General features: G+C 29.4%; 2 protein-coding genes across 5 annotated transcripts; one reads left to right on the top strand and one right to left on the bottom strand.

Annotated features, from left to right (window-relative positions):
* On the bottom strand, positions 1–22334 carry LOC103577287 (meiotic recombination protein SPO11). 3 transcript variants are annotated; one of them, XM_014441209.2, is made up of 4 exons: positions 22163–22334; positions 1474–1533; positions 482–1354; positions 1–405 (listed from the first exon to the last, which is right to left on the bottom strand). In XM_014441209.2, exons 2-4 carry the CDS (start codon positions 1521–1523, stop codon positions 93–95), a joined length of 1236 nt encoding a protein of 411 aa, XP_014296695.1. In that variant the 5' UTR covers positions 1524–1533; positions 22163–22334; the 3' UTR covers positions 1–92. The 3 variants fall into 3 exon arrangements, with proteins under 3 accessions (XP_014296695.1, XP_014296694.1, XP_014296696.1); XM_014441208.2 differs by lacking the exon at positions 22163–22334 and adding an exon at positions 11412–11593; XM_014441210.2 differs by lacking the exon at positions 22163–22334 and adding an exon at positions 11256–11344.
* Positions 17137–18567, top strand: LOC103577285 (60S ribosomal protein L35a). Of its 2 annotated transcripts, none has more exons than XM_008557862.3 (4): positions 17137–17167; positions 17793–18058; positions 18158–18316; positions 18491–18567. In XM_008557862.3, exons 1-4 carry the CDS (start codon positions 17152–17154, stop codon positions 18512–18514), a joined length of 465 nt encoding a protein of 154 aa, XP_008556084.2. In that variant the 5' UTR covers positions 17137–17151; the 3' UTR covers positions 18515–18567. The 2 variants fall into 2 exon arrangements, with proteins under 2 accessions (XP_008556084.2, XP_008556085.1); XM_008557863.3 differs by lacking the exon at positions 17137–17167 and adding an exon at positions 17273–17372.
* Positions 22335–22361: the final 27 nt, after the last annotated feature.

Below are 22361 nucleotides of genomic sequence, written 5' to 3'. Positions count from 1 at the left end.
AGTATTTCAAAATTAATTATTAATAATCAGTAACATTAAGTAAGAAATAGTTAATCAAAATATATATCTATAAAGTAAAATAAAATTTAAAATTAATTTGTATGGGTTAATCGTCGGATTTTCATTGGTATATAAACGGATGTAAGATAATCCATGGAAATAAAATTATTCGTTGCGACAGCCTCTATTTCGACTTTGCCGTGTCTCATTAATTTTAATTCATTTCTCTCATCATCAGTCAAATACGTACGTTTTTCAAGAGCATCCAATTTTTTTAAATCGTTATCAGTTAGTGGTAATCTTTTTAGAAAAAAAAATGGTATTTCTGTTGGATAAATTCCAATCCATTTTATTTTTAAGCATTTTAATTCTTTTCGTTCCCACCATAAATTCAACGATCCATATCTATTAAATATATATTAAAAAAAGAAATTTTGTTGTAAATCGAATAAAAATTATAACTATAATTAAAACTGCTTACCTGTATGTACACATGATTTCAAACCCATGAGGATTACAGTCAACAAGAACAAAAACAGGTAATTCTAATTTATCAACAAGAGTTTTAACAAAAATTCTTGTGGCTGTATCCGGATAACCTTTACCTGTAATTAAAATAGAATCCAATTTTTCTGGGCATTTTTCACTCATTAACTTATTAAAAATGGCCTCTTTTTCAACGACAATAATTGATTTAGCTGTAGTCTCAATGGCAGTCAATTGGCCCATATTGCTCGACATCAATTGTGGAACCAAACAACCTTCCAAAACATCACAGAAGATTGTGTCATTATTTTCGAAAAACAATTTTAAATTTCCAGCCACAAGACCCTTAGAAGTAGCAATCAATCCTAAATCCCATGTCGAGCATTCCAATAATTTAGCGACACTGTTAATTTGATAATCAACCACCCTTTCATTTTCAAATAATGTTGATTCTTCAGACTTCAACTCGTAGTACAATGAACGCTTAGTCTGAATTTTATTACTTAGAAGTAATTTATGCGCCTTAGATAAGATTGTCATCATACGAGTTAATTGTTTTCGACCTGATATAGTAGAAAAATCAACGATTGTTTCAGTTTGCTGTGAAGATGAATCTTTCGTTAAATTAGTTAGTTCATCAAACGAATCTATTTCTACTATATTGTCACTAAATGTTCTATTTGGTGATTCATCACAAGATACTAATAATAGAGGACAATCATCACAATCATTTAGGGCAATTGATGTTGACTTTGACAAGTTTATTTCTGAATTACGGCGTTGATATGAAATTTTTGGGATTTGCGAATTACATATTTGTTTAAGAATTGTTAATGTTGTTACTTCAATTTTATCAATCAATTGTTTTCTGCAAAAATAATAGATTGAATATTAACGATTCTTTAAAGTTAATACTATTTACAATAAGTGAAAAACAAAAATTCGAAAATCGAGGGTTTTTTTTTTATTCTCTTAAAAAAAACTTACTTCTTTTCAGTATTGTCAATAACGGGAATTTGAATACGTTTAAGTTCCATTTTAAAATATCTGCAAGAAAAAAATTAAATATTTTTTATTTAAAACAAGAAATTAACGTGAGTTCATTGCCTTATGGCAGCTTATTAATAAGAAAATTTTTTTACGTTCGAAGTGTGGATAGTCCAAATAACACATGCTTGAGCAAGATTCTGGTGCCAGGGCCTTAAGCAAAATCCCTAGTCACCAGTGTCTTTTTTTACATATGGGTCTTGCGCAAAACCATATAGCAAGAAATCGTCGTCAAGACTTGTGCATGACTTGCTCAAGGCATTGTACACAAGAATATTGAAGATATCTTAGATACGGTGAAGTTGAAAAATTTCTAGTGCATTTTTCGCACCAGTAACTTACGTCAGGTACTTACACATGGCATGCTCAAGATCTGTTCAATGCTCAAGGTCAATTTTGAGCCTTAAGCAAATCTTGAACAAGCCATGTAGAACTATTTTCAACTATAGTCTCCCTCCAGAATTAAGTTATACTCTGACACGAATTTCATGTGTAAGGATTGCACTAGACTTGCTATTGAAATTCAGCCACAAGTATCTGCAGCAAGACACTTAGATAGGAAAAGACTAACGTCTATCGAACTTGAGACCAGGCTTGCTCAAGCCTTGAACAAGATTGTGACATGAGTCGGTCGTACTATTTTGGGTGACCAACTTATCTCCTCGCTCTTTTTTTCTAAAGACTATGGACATTTACGAAAAAAAATTTTTATTGAAAGATTATATCTCATCATACCTTGATTAAGAAATCTAATTTAAAATGATTTAAAAAATCTAAATTATTTCATATTCTATCATATCATAAAATTATGATTCAAATCTATTTAACATAATTCAATATTCTCAACTTCGACTAATTTTAAATCATAAAATTACAATTTGAAATTATTCAAAATGATTTGAAATTTTATGTACCTAAAGATCAAAACGTTTTTCGTTAGACGAGAATAAAATAACAAAATGAAAAGTAAAAAATCTACTGGATCTAGATTTCTAAAATATTTCGCATAGGCGCTAGCACGTCAGCCGAAAATTGCAGCCGACTTCAATTACCCGTTGTCACCTTTAAGCAGTCAAATTACATAAATTTTTTTTATTTTCGCTGCGCGAAAAACGTTCCGATCTTCAGGTACATGTAATGTTCAGCTTTGAATAATTTTAAATCATAAAGGGTGCATTCTGAAATGCGCTGAGAGTAGCTGTAGCGTAGCGCAGCACCAAAAACGCGGTGCAGTGCAAGTAGTAGTAGCACCATCTTTCCCGGGAATAAGATATTTGATTTTAAATTTCTATACACCCTCACAAACTCTCCTGAGAGTAAATTTTCGATAAAAAATTATCAGTATTGATTTTTTTATATCGTACTTAATACTTATTTCGAATTTCAATATTGCAGATTTTTTGGCCGAAATGCGAAAATTTCCAACTTTGACGCTGCTAAAAACTCATATAAAATACAATCCGTTTAGAAAAAATTTAGACCATTGATTTTCTTGTGTTGTAACTAATATTCAGTTAAAATTTTAAATTCGCAGATCCTGTCTCTATAAATCAAACAAACTTAAATTTTTGATGTCCTTACTAACCACTGTAAAAGTCAATTTTATAAAAAAAAAACCTAGACAACGGTTGGCCCTGCGGGCTAGCCCCAAAACAGCCTAGGAGTTCAAAAACATAGAGAATACATTTTCGAGATCAAAAATACACTTGACTGTAATTTTTAATTTCCCGCTAAGAAAATCGATGATTTGAATACTTTTTAATTTTTATTGAGAATTCAGAAAGATTAAAAAACATTAAATTTTTTAACTTCCCGCTAAGAAAATTGACGATTTTCAAAAATTTCGGGAAGTTATTGAGGATATCGGCGTTGAAAAGTTAAAAAAATAACATTTTATGTTATTTTTTCCGGATAAATCAAAATATAACGTACTAAAATGTGCCTGATATCATACCAACTTATCTTTTTTATGGTTTCTTTCGATCATATAATGTCATCGAACTTGGTTTTTAGTTTAAATCATATTATCAACAAAAAAATCGATAAAACGTAGTTTTTAATATTTTTATCGGATATTTCATATTTTATTGTTTCTGACATGAGTCAAAATTTATTTAAATCTTGATTTTGATCCCCGACATTGATTTCTGCCTCAATACACTTATTTTACTGAACAAAATCAGGAACTAAATTTTAAAAACCGCTTCATTGATGATTTTCGATTCTTAAATTTTCAAACTTCAGAATAACAGGTAACTTGTTAGAGCTTGAAAAGATCATAAAAAAACAATTGCATGTGATAGCATTTTCGAGCTCGAAGAGCTCGAAAATATATCTACACTAATGTTTTCGAGCTCTTTGAGGTCGAAAACAGCGGGAAGTTTTGGGGCTGGCCCGCAGGGTCAACCGACAGACCGATTTTTTTTTTAGTATTTTGAAAGTATTTCAAAAACGACTTGATGAATCAATTCAAAAATCTGATCAGTTATAGAACTCAATAAAACATGTCGATTGTCGCCTTGAACGTCTTAATCGGTTTATTCGTTCGAGAGATATTGTTTGAAAAAAAATCGTAAAAAACGTATTCTTTCGAAAACAAAGGCATACAAAAGTATTTTCGAGCTCGAAGAGAAAATGTATCTACAACAATTTTCTGAGCTCAAAGAGCTCGAAATAGGCGGGAAGTTTTGGGGCTGGCCCGCAGGGTCAACCGACAGACCGATTTTTTTTATTTATCTGTTAGTTGATACTTTAAAATAATTTTTAAATAAGATTTTTTATTTCGATTATAACAAAACTATAAGTGTTGATTTTTTTTAATTTAAATTATTGCGTTGGTGCTGAAATTAAAGTTTAAAATGAAAATTGAACAATATGATATTGCAGAAGCAATTTTTGCATTAAAGAAAGAATGCACTTGGGAAAACTTTTTAAAATCAAGTGATGCTTCGTCTTATAAAATTGCGAATTGTTTTTTAGAACGTGTCACAAAAAAAATGTTGAGTAAGTATGGTTTTGATAATCCAGCTGCAAAAACCGTCACATATCACACTAATGTGTGTTACCGATGTATTAAAAATCAAACGAAACAAATAAATATTGGAATGATTTTTAATACATTGCAATCATCTGCTTTTGGTAATGAATTTAATAACGTTCACATCTACCATGAAAACTATGAGATAAATAACGAAAATTCAACTAACAACAGTACTCATAATAACCTCCCGATCTTAATTGTTCCCAAAAGTTTCTGGGAGAAATTTTGGAATTGTAATAGCAATAAATTGAAGAAAGGCTGGACATCTAGATTTAATGACGTTTTTGAGAAACATAAAGAATACGAAAATTGTGTACTTGCTTTCCTAGAGCATAAGGGTTATGCTGAAGGGAAAAAAAAACAACAGGTATTTTGTAGCTCAAGCAAAATGCAAAAATAGTTGGTGCACAAAATGTATCTTCGAATGTTATTCACCCATAAAAGAACCTTTTGAAGATTATGAAATCACAGTGACTGCAAGTGGCCCAATTTCCCATAATCATGAAGAAAAGCATCGGAGAAATTGTAGCGGAGAAGATAGACTAAAAGTTGCAGAAGAATTAGAAAAAGAGAAGCCTGATGTTGTCAAGTACAAAATGTTAGCAAAAAAAAACATAAATGTTTTGAAATCTGGAAATTTAAATGAAGCTCCAAGTAGCACAATTTTGCATAAAATTTCGAGCGAAACAAATGGCAAACTCGATATAACGAAGGAGTTTGTAGATCACATAATAAGTTTAATAAAAATTTATGAAGCTGAATGGCCATATAAAAACTATGCGGGATATATTCAAACATTTCAAATTCGTCCATTTAACATAATTCTCTTTACTGTTCCACAATTAAAGTATTTGATATCTCTGCAGGATACTGTATTTTTACACCTGGATGCTACAGGTAGTATCTTTGCTCCAATGAAGAGTGCAGAACACAAACGAATTTTTTATTACGCATTAACTATACCAGCAATAAAAACTAAAGAATGTGGACCACTCCCAATCGCAGAATTTATATCTTCAGTACAGTCTGCACATCATCTGTCAATATTTTTGTTAACCGTAAACGATTGCATAAGGCGCTTAACTACAAAGAAACCGGTGATCCACAAAGTGGAAGTGGATTTTAGTTTAGCGCTTATGCAGGCGGTAACATTTGGATTTAATAATATGCCACTTCAAAAATACATTGATACAACGTACGAATTGGACACCAAGACCGATGATAATAGTGAATTAAGCTTTACGGTCCTTCATATTTGTTCAACTCATCTCATTGGAACTGTACAACGATACTTAAGGACATTAGACACGTCTAAATCCATAAAAAAACTTGCATTGTATTGGATATCACAACTGGTCCACTGTACTACGCTTGATGAAGCTGATGAAATCTTTCAGATAGGATGTGAAGTATTTGGGTGTGAATGGCGGAGCGATAAAGTTTATACTTTGGTCGATAAAATTTTACATACAAAAGGTCAAGAAAATTCAAATGATAAAAAAAATGAAAATCAAAAATCCAAAAATAAATCTCAGCATGCAGATGATGAAGCTACAGCGTCTGATTTAGACGGAAATGAGGGCGATTTAAATTGCGACGTAGAAGATATTGAAGACGATGAATTATATGGTTTGAAAGAAGAAGAAAAAGAAGATGATGAGGATTCAGAATGCGACATCACGAATAATACTGGAGAAAAACAAAAATCTAAAAAAATTGAAAAAAAACTACGTCATGGATCAACTTATCATGTAAGATTTTTCCGAAATTTATAATAAATCTAAAGAAATGGATAACTCAGATGAAAAACCATTCAAAAATGAATATGTCTTAAAATCTTTTTTCAACTATGTCCTAGAACATCTAATTCCTTTTTTTTTTTCAATTTGGTCCGGCACTATTTTACATCGACTAAAAAAGTGTGGCAAACATTTTGTCCGGTACAGTAATGCAACGGCAGAATCGTTTTTTAATATTGTGAAAAATATATATTTTAAAAATCAAAAAAACATTCTAGTACCGAGATTTATTGCGAAAATGAAAGATATAATTAAAAGGAAACTCTTAGAGAGAGAGAATGCATTAATCACGGAACGGCAAAAAAAAAAAAAAACAAACAAAACAAACAAAGCCAAATTGATGTGGAAAATGATGATACATTTCAAAGCGACTGGCCATTAGCTGAAGAAACCTGGGACCGGAAACGAAGTGGAGCAACTTACTTCACTCAAAAAAAATATTTGCGACGTTCCAAATTTAAATCCCAATGTGAAAAGCCAAAAACCAATAAAAATGAATCACAACCTGAAAATGAAAAATTTTATTGTAAGAACAATTATTATTTTGAAAAAATGGATATGAGTGACCCAGTTGAAACTACAAACGTGAATGAGCTTAATCTTGTCAATAGACAAAATTCAAGTACTTATAAAACTTTATTTAACGTTAAATTGGATTACCCGAAGGACTTTCCAAACATTTTTAAAGTAATGTATGGAATAAATTTAAGCGCACCAAGCTTCAATACACTAAATTTAAATGAGCAGTTAGACGACAATGTGATAAATGCCTCATTTTTATTATTGCAAGATTTTGCTCGGTGTGAAAAATTTAATACTTTGGTAATGGAAAGTTTCTTTTCATCAGGGTTTATCGAAAGTGGTGAATTACAACCTGGGTACAAGAAATGGGCGGAAGCAGTTCAAATTGGAAAGTATGATGTGTGGATGTCACCAATATATTTCAGTCATCACTAGACTCTGTTAGTATCGATTCGGGCTCACAAAATATTTTTGTACCTGGATTCGCTTTGGAATACCAGAGGAATCCCGAAACATTTAATAAAGGGGTACAAAACATTAGCCAGTAAGTACTGGAACGAAGAGAGTGACCAGAGTAACGTCTTAGAATGGACAGTAGTGCGCCCAAACGATGTACCATTACAAGACACCATGAAGAATGTATACAACAATTGTGGTGTACATGCTATATGTTGGGGGCACTGTGTTGCAACGAGTTCCTACTGTTCATTCACGGAAAATGATATGATCACTGCCAGAAAAGGAATAGCAAGAATGCTAACAAAATCAAAAAACCTAGAAAGAAAAAAAACGTCAAATACGCATCATAGAGATTGGTACTTTGACACAGATGGAGAAAAAGAGAAAATAGAGGAATCAGATTTAAAGGAGTCTAGGAAGCCACCACTAGACTCACAAAATTCCTTTGAATATTGTTTCTCTATTAAGTCACTAATATCTCCAGCTCGCTGTTATTACACACGATCAAATCCATAGGGGAAATTTTAATATATTTAATATTCATCGTAGGCTAAGAATAATAATAAAATTAAAGGTTTGAGTTTTTTTTATGAAATAAACGATAGAACATAATTTCTGTAATTTGAGGCTTCTTCATTAAATAAATAAGCACCTTTAAAAAATAATTAATATCTGGAAAGCAAGAATAAAGTGTGGACTTGATTTCCTTCGAGGTAACTATCTGTAAGTCGAAAAAAAATTAAAACGTAAACCAAAAAAAAATTTAACTTGAGTCTGTTATAAAAAAAAATGTAGAAATTTGAGAAATTTTACCTATCTCTGTTCGCATGTACTTTATTATAAAAAAAGCGTCAAAGGTCAGATTTTTTTATTTTTAACAAGTCGCCATTTCATCAATGAGACTAAGTCCCAATAAATTGAAGTCTAGAAATTTCCAGTAAACTATTTTAGAAATCGTCAGTAACTTGAGAGTTAAAAAAAAATTGACCTACAGTTCGTACGCAAAAAAGGTAGAAATCTGGCATTCTTTATATAAACGGGTCGCAATTTCGTCTTTAAGGCCGAGCCCCGATCAATTAGGGTTTAGCGATTTCCGGTTAACTATCTGGAAATGGTCAGCGATTCAAAACTTCATTTAAAAAAATTTTGCTTTAGTCTGTTCGGAAAAAACTGTCGAAATCTCTGATTTTGTTTTTTAACAGGTCGCTATCAGGTCCACCAGACTGAGTACTACTCAATTGAGGTCTGTACGTTTCCGGTTATTCATCTAGAAGTCTTGAGCAACTGAGACTTCTTTAAGAAAAAATTTGGCTTGAGACTGTGCAGAAAAAAGTGGGAAAATATTGGATTTTTTATTTTTAACAGGTCGCCATTTTCTCTAGGAGGCTGAGTCCCGATCAATTTAGGTGTAGACATCTTCGGCTAACTATCTAGAAGTCGTCAGCCTTTTAAAACTTTAAAAAAAAAATTCGACTTTAGTCTTTATAGAGAAAAGTGAAGAAATGTCGGATTTTTCATTTTTAATAGGTCGCTATAAGGTCTTGGAGGCTGAGTCCCACTCAATTAAAATCTAGACATCTTCAGTTAACTTTCTAAAAGTCGTCAGTGACTTATTACTTCATTGGAAAAAATTTGGCTTCAGTCTGTACAGATAAAAGTGAAGAAATGTCGGATTTTTTATTTTTAGCTGGTCGCGATTTCGTCTAGGAGGCTGAGTTTTAATCAAGTTAGGTTTAGACGTTTTCAGTTATTCATCTAGAAGTCTTCAGCCTGTTTGAATTCTTTAAGAAAAAATTTGGCTTTAAATTGTACAGAAAAAAGTGTATAAATATTGGATTTTTTATTTTTAACAGGTCGCCAGGAGGTCAAGTCCCGATCAATTAAGGTCTCTAAATTCTCAATTAACTATCTAAAAGATGTCAGCATCTCAGAACTTTATAAAAAAAAATTTGACTTCAGCCTGTATAGGATAAAATGGGAAAATTTCAGATTTTTTATCTTTAACAGGTTGTGATTCCGTCTGCGAGGTCGAGTCCCGACCAATGAAGGTGTAGTTATCTTCTGTTAACTATCTCGAAGCTGTCAGTAACTTAGAACTTTTCAAGAAAAAAATTGGCTTTAGTCTGTGCAGAAAAAAATGTTAGGAAATATCAGATTTTTTATTTTTTGCTGGTCGCGATTTTGTCTAGGAGTCTGAGTCCCGATCGATTAAGGTCTAACAATATCCGGTCAACTGTCTAGTAGTCGTCAGTGATTTAAAACTTTATTTTTAAAAAATCTCGATTCTAGTCTTTTCTGAAATTTGTTTGGAAATGTTCGATTCTTCATTGCTAGTAGGTCGCAAGTTTCTTCATATATCTGAGCCTTGAAAGATTAAAACGTGGAAATATTCATTTCATTATCTAGAAGTCAATTATAACTTTTACAATTATAAAGAATAAAATATATGCAAGTCTTTTTATAATAAAATTTCGAAATTTTAGAATGTTTTTTTCTGCCTGTTTGGAAGTTTTTAAAGATCCTATCTAAAAATTAGATGAAATGGTCTTATGATTCTTCTGCAGGCGTAGATGAATATCATTCCGATGAGCATATTTGTGTATACGGTGAAAATTAATTTAATTGAAAAATTAATCAATTAACAAAAAATTCATTATTGCTCAATATTTGTAATGGCCAAATTCACTCCAGGCATCGAGAATCAGCTAAAAAATTCAAGTATTAAAATTTTGTATAGTTTGTCGATAAAAGTATGAAAATATTTTTTTTTTCGGAATCATCGGCCTGCCCATTTTGCCCCAGGTATTATGCGTAAGGCTTAAAATGCATAATTATATTGAATAGATAGTAGTTAGAAGAAATACAGAAAAAATCTTCGATCAATTTTTCTGAGCCCCCCCCCCCCTTCCCGCCCTTCTATTATTGTCGTCTGATACACAACTGCTTGCTAGTGTTAAAAAAAAAAATTGAAAAACTCGGGCTGCGCGGGGCCCTTTCTTTTTTTCGTCCCTGAGATATTTTACTTGGCTGCTACTGTCTGGCTGCTATACTAGTTTCAGTGGCATTTTTTCTATAAGGAAACTATAAATCTATCTCATCTAATTAAATTTTATTATTTATTGAAGTTCTGAGGTTACAAAAAGTATCAAAGTAAAGCTTTTATGCTTATTTTTTATTCATCTTTCTTAATAAATGATTTATTAAATGCGATTTATTAACAGTTAACAAATATTTATTAATAATTGATCAATCATTTATTAAAGACAATTAATTAACCATTAATAAATATTCGTCAATTGTTAATAAATATTTATTAACTGTTAATAAATATTTATTAAATCATCTCGTGTTAAAAAATCATTTATTAACAGTTAATAAGGCTTATTAAATATTAAAAAATCCTTCTATCAGTGTATATATTAGGGTGCTTCAAAAAACAAAAACTTAATTGAATGAATATGATTAAACATCTTTGCATGATCAAATATGAGTTTACCTGAATCATGCGTGAACATGCATACTGATTTTTTCCCGGGTATTCATTTACTCTGAATACACTCTGGTTTCAGTAAGTATTTACTGTGGGTACACTATGGATTCAGCATGTATTCACTTTGGATACACTCTGGAATCATAATGGTCAAATGGCACAAAACCACTTTAGAAACATGCTGGAAACAGCGTGGTTACATAATGTTTCCGAATTATTTACAGTGTTTCCAGAGTGGATTTAGTCGTGAGGAAAGTTATGACTGTTCGTAATTCCCACGATTTTTCCAAAAAAATCATTTTTTATTCAATGTTAAAGTTCATGAAACTTTAAAACTGAAACTTTAAAACTAAAATAGACAATTCCTGTGAAAATTATCTTAAAGCTTGTTTAACAAGCTTTAATTTTTTACCTTAAACTTTATGTTTTGACTATTTCTTACAATAATTTGATAGCATTGAAAGTTTGGACAGAATACAGAATACAGTGCACAAAAAAATCTTTAAATTTCGCAACTATTTCAAATTATTAATGTATGCTTTTCATTATACTTATGTTTCAAAAGTACCTGTGCGCCCTATGAATATAACGAGTCTTGTCATCGCGATAACGCTTACAACTCTTATCATATCCTAATAATTTTTCACACTCATTCTCTAGGTAATTAAGTTAATCAAGTTCGAAGATGAGCTGAATCGTTCGATCAGTTTAAAAGTAATGTAGAAATTATTTTTATAATACTCATTGACATTCGCCATCTTGCTTACAACTGATATCGTTCTCAATTTTAGTATCGATATCTCGAAACGCATAAATGGAAAAATCGATTTTATTTTGCAATAACCCTTAATAGCAACTTCAGCTTGAAATTGGCGCTAATTTAATGTTGAAATTATCTGAAATTTACTGCCCGAATATGCCGTCAGTTTGATAGCAAAAGTTGAAAATATAAATTTGCGGTTAATTTTGCTTCAATTTAAAGGTAACTTTTTATGACAAAAAAAGTCGGTAATCTTCATTCTTACCATTTTAAAGGTAAGTAAATTTATCCATAAAATTGTCTACAATTTGACGATAAAAAAATCCTTAACCTTTTTTCAAGTCAAATTAACAACAAATTGACATAAAATTTGCCTGAAAATTAACGATAATTTTTTTCTAATCAACTTTGGAAGTGAATTTGCATCCTAATTCGGGTAGTAAATTTACGTCAAATTCAACGAAACTTTTGTAAGTAAACTCTTGCTGAAGCAAACTATGCTATGAGGGACTATACATATTAAAGTAAAAAAAAATATTTTACGTTAAAATAATTTATGGGGAAAAAAAAAGATAAAATGCTGTAAAATGACACAATAATTTAATAAAAATTATTTTTAAATTTCTTATTGGAATCTAATTTTGAAAATAATTTTTATCAAATTAGTAAGATATTTACTTTCGAAAAATTCCTGGGTAAATAAAACGATTCACTCAATGATAAATGTACATCATTGTACATCATCCATTCTGGCTGCCAGATGGTATTTTTTTATTAGCTTCCCTAATTAAAAGTAACGATTCGAAACAATTTGCAATGTTAAATGCCCATAAAAAGGGCAATTCTAAAGTATTCAAAGTATTCAAAAGCATTAAAAAGTACTTATTTAAAATTTTTTTTTCTAATCATTTTAAATTGTTTCTTTTAATAAGGGTTATGACTTAATTTTCTTTATCGTTGAATAAAACTATAAGTACAGCTTGAAGTATTAATGCTTGATCATTAGAATATCTGTTAGATTAGATCCAAAGACCAGGCATTAATATATTCACTTTAAGTATATTCCCTCATAGCAACAAACTGCAAGTTGACGTCAAATTAAAATTCCAACTCGCCAAAAAAATACAGAGCTGTATTTAGACGTCAAAATGATTAAGAATTGAAGTGTAAATTTTACTGTAACTTCCCTGATAGCCAAGTTGACAGCAGGCTGGCGACAACTTTCTGCAGCAGTTTGTCGACAAGTTGGCCGCGAAAATTAGCATTTCCACAAGTTGATGGCAACCTGTCGCAAACTTTCTAAGAAAGTTGATGACAAAAGTTGGCCATAACATTAGCTGACGGAAAGTTGCCTTAAATTTTCTCAGCAAGTTGTCGGTAGTTTGCGAAAGTAGATTGTTGCTAACTTTCCGGGAAACTTGTAGTCAACAGTTACGAAAGTTGTCGACGACTTGTCATCAAGTTGGTCGCAACTTATGTACACCAACTTTCTAATCAGAAACCTATCAGGGTAAGTAATAATTGAATTTAATCAACTTCTTTACATCTTCAAATTGATGTAATATTCTCAAATGTTAATAATTAATTAATAAGTTAATAAGCAATCGATATTAAATATGTCTAAAGAAAATCAAGTTGAAAAGTTTTCAAATATACACAAATTTTTAAATTATATTTTCTACGAGATTTTTTTTTTATTTTCAGTAACCATACAATCGTTTTAATAATCTGATAATTAATTACGTATAGAATAGAAGTACAAATTTTTTTAACTTAATTAAATTCAAATAATTTAACCGATTCATTTTGACAAATTGTTGATAACTTTCAACTTTTGTAACTGTTGACTACAAGTTTCCCAGAAAGTTGGTGATAATCTACTGCCGCAACTTGTCAACAACTTGCTGAGAAAATTGAAGGCAACTTTCCGACAACTAATGTAATGACCAACTTTTGCCACCAATTTTTTTCGGAAAGTTGTCATCAACTTATGGAAATATCAAGTTTTGCGGCTAACTTGACGACAGGTTGCGTCTCAACTTGGCATTATGGTAAGCTCGCTCCATTACTTAGTTAGTTACCTAACAAGTTTTACCTTACCGACGGTTGAATTTCTGTTCGCGTCCCAATATATATGAATTGTCAATTTGTTGCAAAATTAAACTTATAATACATACTTTTAAAGAGATTGTCAGCTATACTATTTGTTTTTTTTTTATCTTCTCAACGAGATTTTCGTTCAAATATAACATTGTACTATTACAGTATGAGTGTTAAATCAATTAAAAATTTTTATTTCAATTTGTACCTAGGAAACCAGAGTTTCAGCTGACAAATTGAAATAAAACTTTTGACATGTTGACGACGTGCAGTACAAATAAAAAATTTCCGTTCAACTTTTTAGCTCTTTTATTCATAAAATAACATATAAATTTGACGTAAAATTGAAGCCGCTATTTTACATTACGTTTATATGCCATTTTACATCTGGAAGAGAGCAAATAATTGAAATGAAATTTTTTATGTGTACTATCAGTCATAGAGATGTCAAATGTTTCATCTCAATTTTTGAGTGATAATGTTGATCATCTAGAGCGTTCTCATTGAATTCGATTTTTCCTACCTCAATTTTTGATCTCATGTGTGCATGAAATAATCGCTTTAATTTTACTATTGCTTGAGTAACTTTCAGCATTTGTAACTGTTGACTAGAAGTTGTTACCAACTTTCCCAGAAAGTTGGCGGCCATCTACTGCCGCAACTTGTCGTCAACTTTCTGAAAAAATTAAAGGCAACTTTTCGTCAACTACCCTGATAGCCAAGTTGGCAGCAAGCTTGCGACAACCTACTGCAGTAACTTGTCACCAAGTTGGCCGCAATAATTGATATTTCCATAAGTTAATAGACATGTTCGACCTAATTAAGTCCTGAGCAAATTTACCAAGGACAATAAGACTTGGTATAGTAAATATGCTTTTACAAAAATTTCCTTCAATTTTTCATCAAAATTCCGTCAACTTCGGACTTTTCCATTTTTTACGAGAATTTGTACGCAACTTGCTATTGAATTTAACGTAAATTTCCTGCCCGAATTAGAATGCAAATTTACTTCAAAAGTTGACTAGAAAAAAGTTGTCGTAAATTTTCAGGCAAATTTTATGTCAATTTGTTGTTAATTCGACTTGAAATATTGTTAAGTATTTTTTTACCGTCAAATTGTTCACAATTTTATGTATAAATTTATTTACCTTCTGAAATGGTAAGAATGAACATCCCTGATAGCCAGAGTTTTTGATCAGAAAGTTGGGGTACATGAGTTGCGACCAATTTGTTAGCAACTTGGCTGCAACTTCTTACTGTGAAACTGTTGGCGACAAGTTGACTACAAGTTGTTCAGCAACTTGTTGACAATCTACTGCCGCAACCTGTCACCAAGTTTCTGAACAAATTGTAGTCAACTTATAGGCAACAGTTACACGAGCTGAAAGTTGTCGACAAATTTCTCGGAAATGCCAACTTTTGCGGCCAACTTGGCAGCAGGCTGCAGCAATAGTTTGTCGTCAAATTGCGGCCAACTTGGCTATCACGGATAACTGACTTTTTTTTTCGTAAAAACTTACCTACCCTGATAGCCAAGTTGGCCGCAACTCGACGACAACCTACTGCCGCAATCTGTCGCCAAGTTGGCCGCAAAAGTTGGGATTTCCATAAGTTGACGGCAACTTTCAGCTTGTGTTGCCTATAAGTTGACTACAATTTGCTCAGAAACTTGGCGACAAGTTGCGGCAGTAGATTTTTGACAAGTTGCTGAGCAACTTGTCGCCGACAGTTTCACAGTATGAAGTTGCCGCCAAGTTACTAACAAGTTGATGGCAACTCATGTACAGCTTGAAGCATTAATGCCTGGTTACATTATTTCTCACTGGTGGTCAATCTATTGAAATGTATGGTAAGCGCTTGAAAAATAATGTTGGTTACACTCGAGCGCAAGTAAAACGTGAACTTGGCATATTTGTGATTTTGTTAATTAGGATGGCTAGTAGTGGAAGAATTTGACAGTTTTAGGTAAACAAATAAATATAAACAGTGGAAGAGGTTATCTTTAATATGAATTAATTCGAATCAATAAAATTGTCGGATTTTATTTCATTAACATGTCGAACTTTTTTTATTGATAATTCATTTAATTAATATTTAAGTTATAAAATAAATTATAATTTTATAAATTATCAATTTATTGTGAATATTTTTCAACATATTTCTTCACAATGTCTAACATGTCCAGATTCACTTAAGCATCTATCAATGTGAGCATTTAATGAATCATATGCTCCATATTACCCTAGATTTATTTCTCATTAACCAACATTATTTTTCAAGCGCTTACCATACATTTCAATAGATTGACTACGAGTGAGAAATAATGTAACCAGGCATTTATGCTCCAAGCTGTACACCAACTTTCTGATCAGAAACTCTGGCTGAGTATAAATTGAAGAAAAATTAACCGCAAATTTTTATTTTCAACTTTTGCTGTCCAATTGACGGCGAATTCGGGCAGTAAATTTCAGGTACAATATTGGCCATATTTACGACGGGTGGCGTTCAAATCGGTAAAATAAACTAAAGATAAATAAACATTTAGAAAATTAAATTTAAATAGATAAAAAAGTAGATAATATAAAAAATTTATAAAAAAAACAAACAGTAAAAAAATACTTAGGTAATAATTTAAATGGATAAAAAAATATATCGGTAATAAAAATAACAGAAAAATGAAAACTACTCTAAAAAAAAAATTAGCTAATTAAAACTGAGGATAAAAAATAGCGCGCATTTTTAAAATCGGCTAACAAAAAATTGGTATAATTATAAATATTGATATATGAAAAAAACAATATAAAAAATACATAATAAAAAAAAACATATGGTAAACAAAGAAATGGATAATTTAATTTAAGAAAAAAAAAAAATTTACAAATAAAAAAAAAGATAAAAAAAAACATTAATCTATTCGATTAAGCTAATAATTATAAAAAATTGCAAAAACAAAAATTTATAGTTACATAAATTGATAAAAAAAATTCAGTATAATTAAAAATATAGATGAAAAAAAAAAAGTAATTAATTTCCTGAGTAAAAAAAATTGCGGATGAATATAAATAAGAATAAATATAATATAGATAAATAAATAAAAGAATAAATATATAATTATACCAATTTTCTGTTAGCCGATTTTAAAAATGCGCGCTATTTTTTTATCCTCAGTTTTAATTGGCGAATTTTTTTTTTAGAGTAGTTTTCATTTTTCTGTTATTTTTATTACCGATATATTTTTTTATCCATTTAAATTATTACCTAAGTATTTTTTTACTGTTTGTTTTTTTTTATAAATTTTTTATATTATCTACTTTTTTATCTATTTAAATTTAATTTTCTAAATGTTTATTTATCTTTAGTTTATTTTACCGATTTGAACGCTACCCGTCGTGAATTTATGGCCAATATTGTAATTTCAACATCAAATTACCGTGAATTTCAAGCTAAAATGGCTATTAGGAAAGGTAAAGTAACAATCTCAGTTATTGCAACTAAGTATTATACCGACCAAACAGAATGAACTGTCAGCACCATCTCGAGTTTATATTAAACTATTTAACCAAGATTCACATGCTCATTCAGTTTACTCACTTGCCCACCTATTCTACAATTTCATTTTTCATAACCTTAAATTTTTGTCTCGCTCTTTTTATTCGTGGTACGCTTACGGTATGTCGTTCTGTCATTTAACTGAATACTTATTTATTAAACAAATTTTTTAATTTATAAGAATATTTATAAATACAAATGTAAAATAATAGGGTGTATTATATTTTACATATATTTTACGAAATTTTTGCTAACATTAAGTTGATAATATCCGATTCAATTGGATTTTAAAGTGAATTTCTCATGTGGCGTTTCTAATAATTGTTATTATTAAACATGTGAAAAATATTTTATTTGAAAAAAATTATTTTTTAATTGCATATCATAATTTTTTTATAAATGATGTTTCATTCATTTTAATAACAATTCACATTTATATTATTTTTTAATAGTTTTTTATATTTAACCTCAAAATGTTTTAAACAATATCCTTATTGTTTGATTATTTATTAATAATTATATACATTTATTTAATTATAGAAATGGCAGATACAACAGTGTCCAAAACTAAAGCCAAGGCTGCGCCTAAGGAAAAGAAACTGAAGGAGAAACCTTCAGAGCCAATTCCATTAAAGAAGAGGCCCTTCAAAAGACACGGACGGCTTTATGCTAAAGCCATTTTCACTGGTTACAGACGAGGTCTTAGGAACCAACACGAGCACACTGCTTTGTTAAAAGTTGAAGGTGCCAGAGTTAAAGCCGACTCTGATTTTTACGTTGGCAAACGATGTGTTTTTGTCTACAAGGTAAATAATCTTTTACTATTTTATTTTATGTTGTTTAACAATTTCTAAACGTGTTAATAATTAGTGTTAATTGTATTTTTTATAATATGTGTGTAATAGGCTAAAAATAAGACACCTGTTCCCGGTAAAACCACAAGAAAAACTAAAGTTCGTGCTATTTGGGGCAAAGTAACACGTCCACATGGCACCAGTGGATCAGTACGTGCTAAATTCAAGAGAAATTTACCCGCTAAAGCTATGGGACATCGTATCAGAATTGTAAGTATCCATTTTAAATCTTTATTATTATTTATTATAATATCAATTCAATATAAATTAACAAATTTTATTGAAAGCGAAGTAGATTAAATCTTTCGTGCTCGAGTTTAAAATAAAACAATTTATTAAATGATATTTTTTAAACTAAATCTTAAATTTTTTTTCTATTTTCAGATGTTGTATCCAAGCCGAGTGTAAAAAACAATTTGTACGTTAAAAATCTAAAATAAAACTCGATACTGACCTCGAAATATTAAGTTATACTTTTTATTTGTAACTTTTCCATTCGATTTATTATATTTTTTTTAACTTGACAAAATCGAATCAATTTTGGAATATTACCAGTTCAAGGACTTATTCAGCTTACTATACATTAAATTTTAATTTTGATATATTCTAAATTCAATGCAATTTTATTAATATTCGTAGTATACTTTTTTAAACCAATAATATTTATTTTAAAAAATTGAACAAGTGTTTTAAACTAATAGCCAATTATAAAAATTTTGTCAAGTTGTTTAATGATTATTCATAATAATTTTAATATTAAAATGCGGTCTGAATTAGTGACTTACTACTAACTTCCAAACAATTTTTTTTTAAATATATTTCTGTGTATAATTATTTATTTCTTTTTTAAATTCTTTTTTTTTTAAACTTAATTGATGAATTAAAATATAGAACAGGGTGGCCACGAACCGGGAATTATCAAGGAATTTAATGCAACCGAGAAATATGGAAATGTCAGGGAAGTTCGAAAAGTATCCGGGAATTAAAGTGTAACAGTTCAAAATTAAAAAAATTTTCAATTATACACTAGTTATAAAAATTAAGGAATATAAAAAAAATTTCAAATTTTAAAGTGATTTTCAACAGGTTGTAACTCGTAAGAAAATGGTCATACATCAAAAACAAAAAAGGCAAATTGTAGCTTCAGGTGTCTAGTTTTCTAGCTTTCAATAAATTTTTTTCGATAATTATGGTTGATTTTTTATTGCTCCGGAACCGTGCATGATAAAAAATTTAAAGACCCACATCAGAAAACTAGACACTTGAAGCTACAGTTTGACTTTTTGTTTTTATTGTACGACCACTTTCCTTCGAGTTGCGAACTCTTGAAAATTACTAAAAAATTTACAATTTTTTTTAATATCCCTTAATTTTTGTAACCAGTGTATTTTGAATTTATTTGAATCATAAAATTTCTTATTCATTATTTTAACTTATACATTTTGAACGTTGAATAATCAAAAGTAGGCAATATTAATTTATTTTATTGCCATTTTTTGTGGTTATCGCATGATTTAATTATTATAAATGAAAATATAATAAAAACTTTGAATATCTAAATGATACGAATGAAATTTCTAAATCAGGGAAAAATGTGAAAAGCTTTACAGGAAAACCAGGAAATACCAGGGAATTTTGAAATCATTTCTTTGTGGCCACTCTGTAGAAAATATATTCACTACTCAGGGTGACCCACAAGCTGGGAATTTCGAAAAGTATCCGGGAATTTAATTGCGACAGTCAAGAATTTAAAAATGTTTAATCAACCAAGTCTCAAAAATTAAGGGATATTAAAAAAATTCAAAATTTATCAGTGATTTTCAGCAGGATATAACTCGAAGAAAAATGGTCGTATAACAAAAACAAGAAAGCCAACTTGTAACTCAGTGTCTAGTTTTCTGTTCTGGTCTTAGAATTTTTTTATTATGCACGGTTTCGGAATAATCCTTAGAAAACAATTGGAAAAACAAATTTCCAAATTTTTGCTCGTCTTAAAAAAGGTCTATGGGCTTCAATAATTTTTTTTCGATAATTATCACTGACTTTTGATTACTCTCAGAACCGTGCATAATAAAAAAATTTTCAAGACCAGATCAGAAAAGTAGACACTTGGAGCTACAATTTACTTTTTTGTTTTTGTTGTACGACCATTTCCTTCGAGTTACGTCCTCTGGAAAATCTCTTAAAAATTTGGAATTTTTTTAATATCCCTTATTTTTTTGTGACTAGTATATTTTCAATTTATTTAAATCATAAAATTTCTTATTAAATATTTTAAAAATCGATTAATAAAAATTCAGCCATAATAATTAATTTTATTGACTTTTTTTTTGGTTTCTCGCATGATTTAATTATCAAATTTAATTATTGACAATGAAAATATAATAAAAACTTTGAATATCTTAATGATACGAATAAAACTTCTAAATCAGGGAAAAATGTGAAGAACTTGATTTGAAAAAAAAAGTTTTTGATTTTAAAAAAGATTGCTAATTATAAATAATTTTACTATTAATTGATTTTTAAGTTACGTCAGAATAAATATTAATAAAAAATCGGTCTATCGGTTGAGTACGTACATACATACACTCGGACATCATCGTGAAATTAGTCAGAATAGCTTCCTAGAACCTCAAAACATCAAGATCTGATAGAAATTCGGTTTTCGAAAATCGGAACGAAACCAATAACTACCCGAATTTTTGAAAATTTTCGGTTTTCTTAGAGGGAAGTTGAAAACATGGCTTATTAATTATTCCTTTACAGACATTCTTGGACAGTGTCTCCTATTTTTTTAATATATACAGTGAACTGTAATTGTTAGAATCATATTAAATTTTAAATAATTAATTTTAAAAAAATTGAGCATTGGTTAAAAAAAGAAGACAATTTAATTTAGCCGTAATGTAGATTTTTTAAAAATTACTTAGTTATTATTATTTAAGAATGAAACGATATTCGATATATGAATGTTAGAAAAATTTTCATGTCAAAATTATAATTCAAAATTTCAAATTCTAGGCTTAAATTTAATCCCAAAATTTTGTTGGACAGCTAGTTTAATGCAACAGTAAGTAATTTTTTTAAAAATTCATATCCTAGCGAAATTTTAACTACATCGTCTTTTTTTCAATTAAGGCAGTAATTTTTCTTTAATTGATTATCATGATATTACTGTTGTGACAGTTCAAAGTTATTGAATTTACTAAAAAAGTAGGAGCATAATGTAAAAATACCCTTTAATATATCAATGAAAATGGATATTAAACAAAAACTAATCAAACTTTTCATTTATTTCAACTATTGAAGTTTTAAACCTATCATTTTTCAACTAATAATTCTCTAATAATCATAACACAAAATTCGATAAAAATAAAAACAATAGGCATTAGACAATTTATTTAATCTTAAATAAACAATCAATTAATATATGAAAAAATTAAAAAGAAGGATTTTTCAAAATGTTCATATGAATACATTCGTTTTTTATTTTTTACTATTTTTGTAATCCTAAAATTTAACTAGAGCAAGCTAGAATAATCTATTTATCAGTACGATAAATAATTAATGTTTTAATAAAGTTAACAGCTATAACTTTAAATTTTTCAGCTAATTAAATTTTCAAAATCTACTATAACTATTCAAAAGTTTTTATGACAATGAAAGTAAAAATCAACCGACAATTTTATTATTATTAATTCAAAAATTTCAAACAATGCTGAAAGTAACAAACATTAAATTTTTTTTTTTAAATTAACAAATGAAATACTCGCAGAATGAAATTTCAAGACGTGTGAAGAACTTTAAAAAATATTTTTGACCATATTTTCAAATTTTTTTTAATAATAAGTATTATATTTATAAAAACAATAAAATCTTCGGATATTTGATACTTTCAGGACCATCGAATTCTATTTTAGTAGAAATGAGTTTTAAAAATGGGTGCGAAGGACATCAAAATCTCTGTAGGTCTAATTGTTATTTCAACAACGCGTAATATGTTTAGAAAAACAAAAAAAAAATTTTACTTTTTTAAATAAAAATTATTTTACTCACTTTGAAATCTGCTCCTAAATAATCGCTTTCAAAATCTTTTTATTTAAATTAATCAATAGATTTGAAAATCCCAAATTTGTCTTACACTCTATTATCATTACAAAAACATTAATAACTGAATACCAAAAATAATTACAACACTTTTGCATTTATAATTAATTAAAACATAATCGTTAATTATGAAACCATACTCCTTTAA

The sequence above is a fragment of the Microplitis demolitor genome, chromosome 8 (assembly GCF_026212275.2).
Source record: "Microplitis demolitor isolate Queensland-Clemson2020A chromosome 8, iyMicDemo2.1a, whole genome shotgun sequence".
Taxonomy (NCBI): domain Eukaryota; kingdom Metazoa; phylum Arthropoda; class Insecta; order Hymenoptera; family Braconidae; genus Microplitis; species Microplitis demolitor.
This window is presented reverse-complemented; position numbering and strand designations above follow the sequence as displayed.

Bases quoted from the DNA above. Each gene is read 5' to 3' on its own strand.
- LOC103577287 (XM_014441209.2), bottom strand. From the start codon at position 1,523: ATGGAACTTAAACGTATTCAAATTCCCGTTATTGACAATACTGAAAAG. The intron at 1,355-1,473 runs GTAAGTTTTTTT...TTATTTTTGCAG, and splicing joins ATTGACAATACTGAAAAGAA to AAAACAATTGATTGATAAAA. The intron at 406-481 runs GTAAGCAGTTTT...TATATTTAATAG, and splicing joins GAAATCATGTGTACATACAG to ATATGGATCGTTGAATTTAT.
- LOC103577285 (XM_008557862.3), top strand. The intron at 18,059-18,157 runs GTAAATAATCTT...TGTGTGTAATAG, and splicing joins GATGTGTTTTTGTCTACAAG to GCTAAAAATAAGACACCTGT. The intron at 18,317-18,490 runs GTAAGTATCCAT...TTCTATTTTCAG, and splicing joins TGGGACATCGTATCAGAATT to ATGTTGTATCCAAGCCGAGT.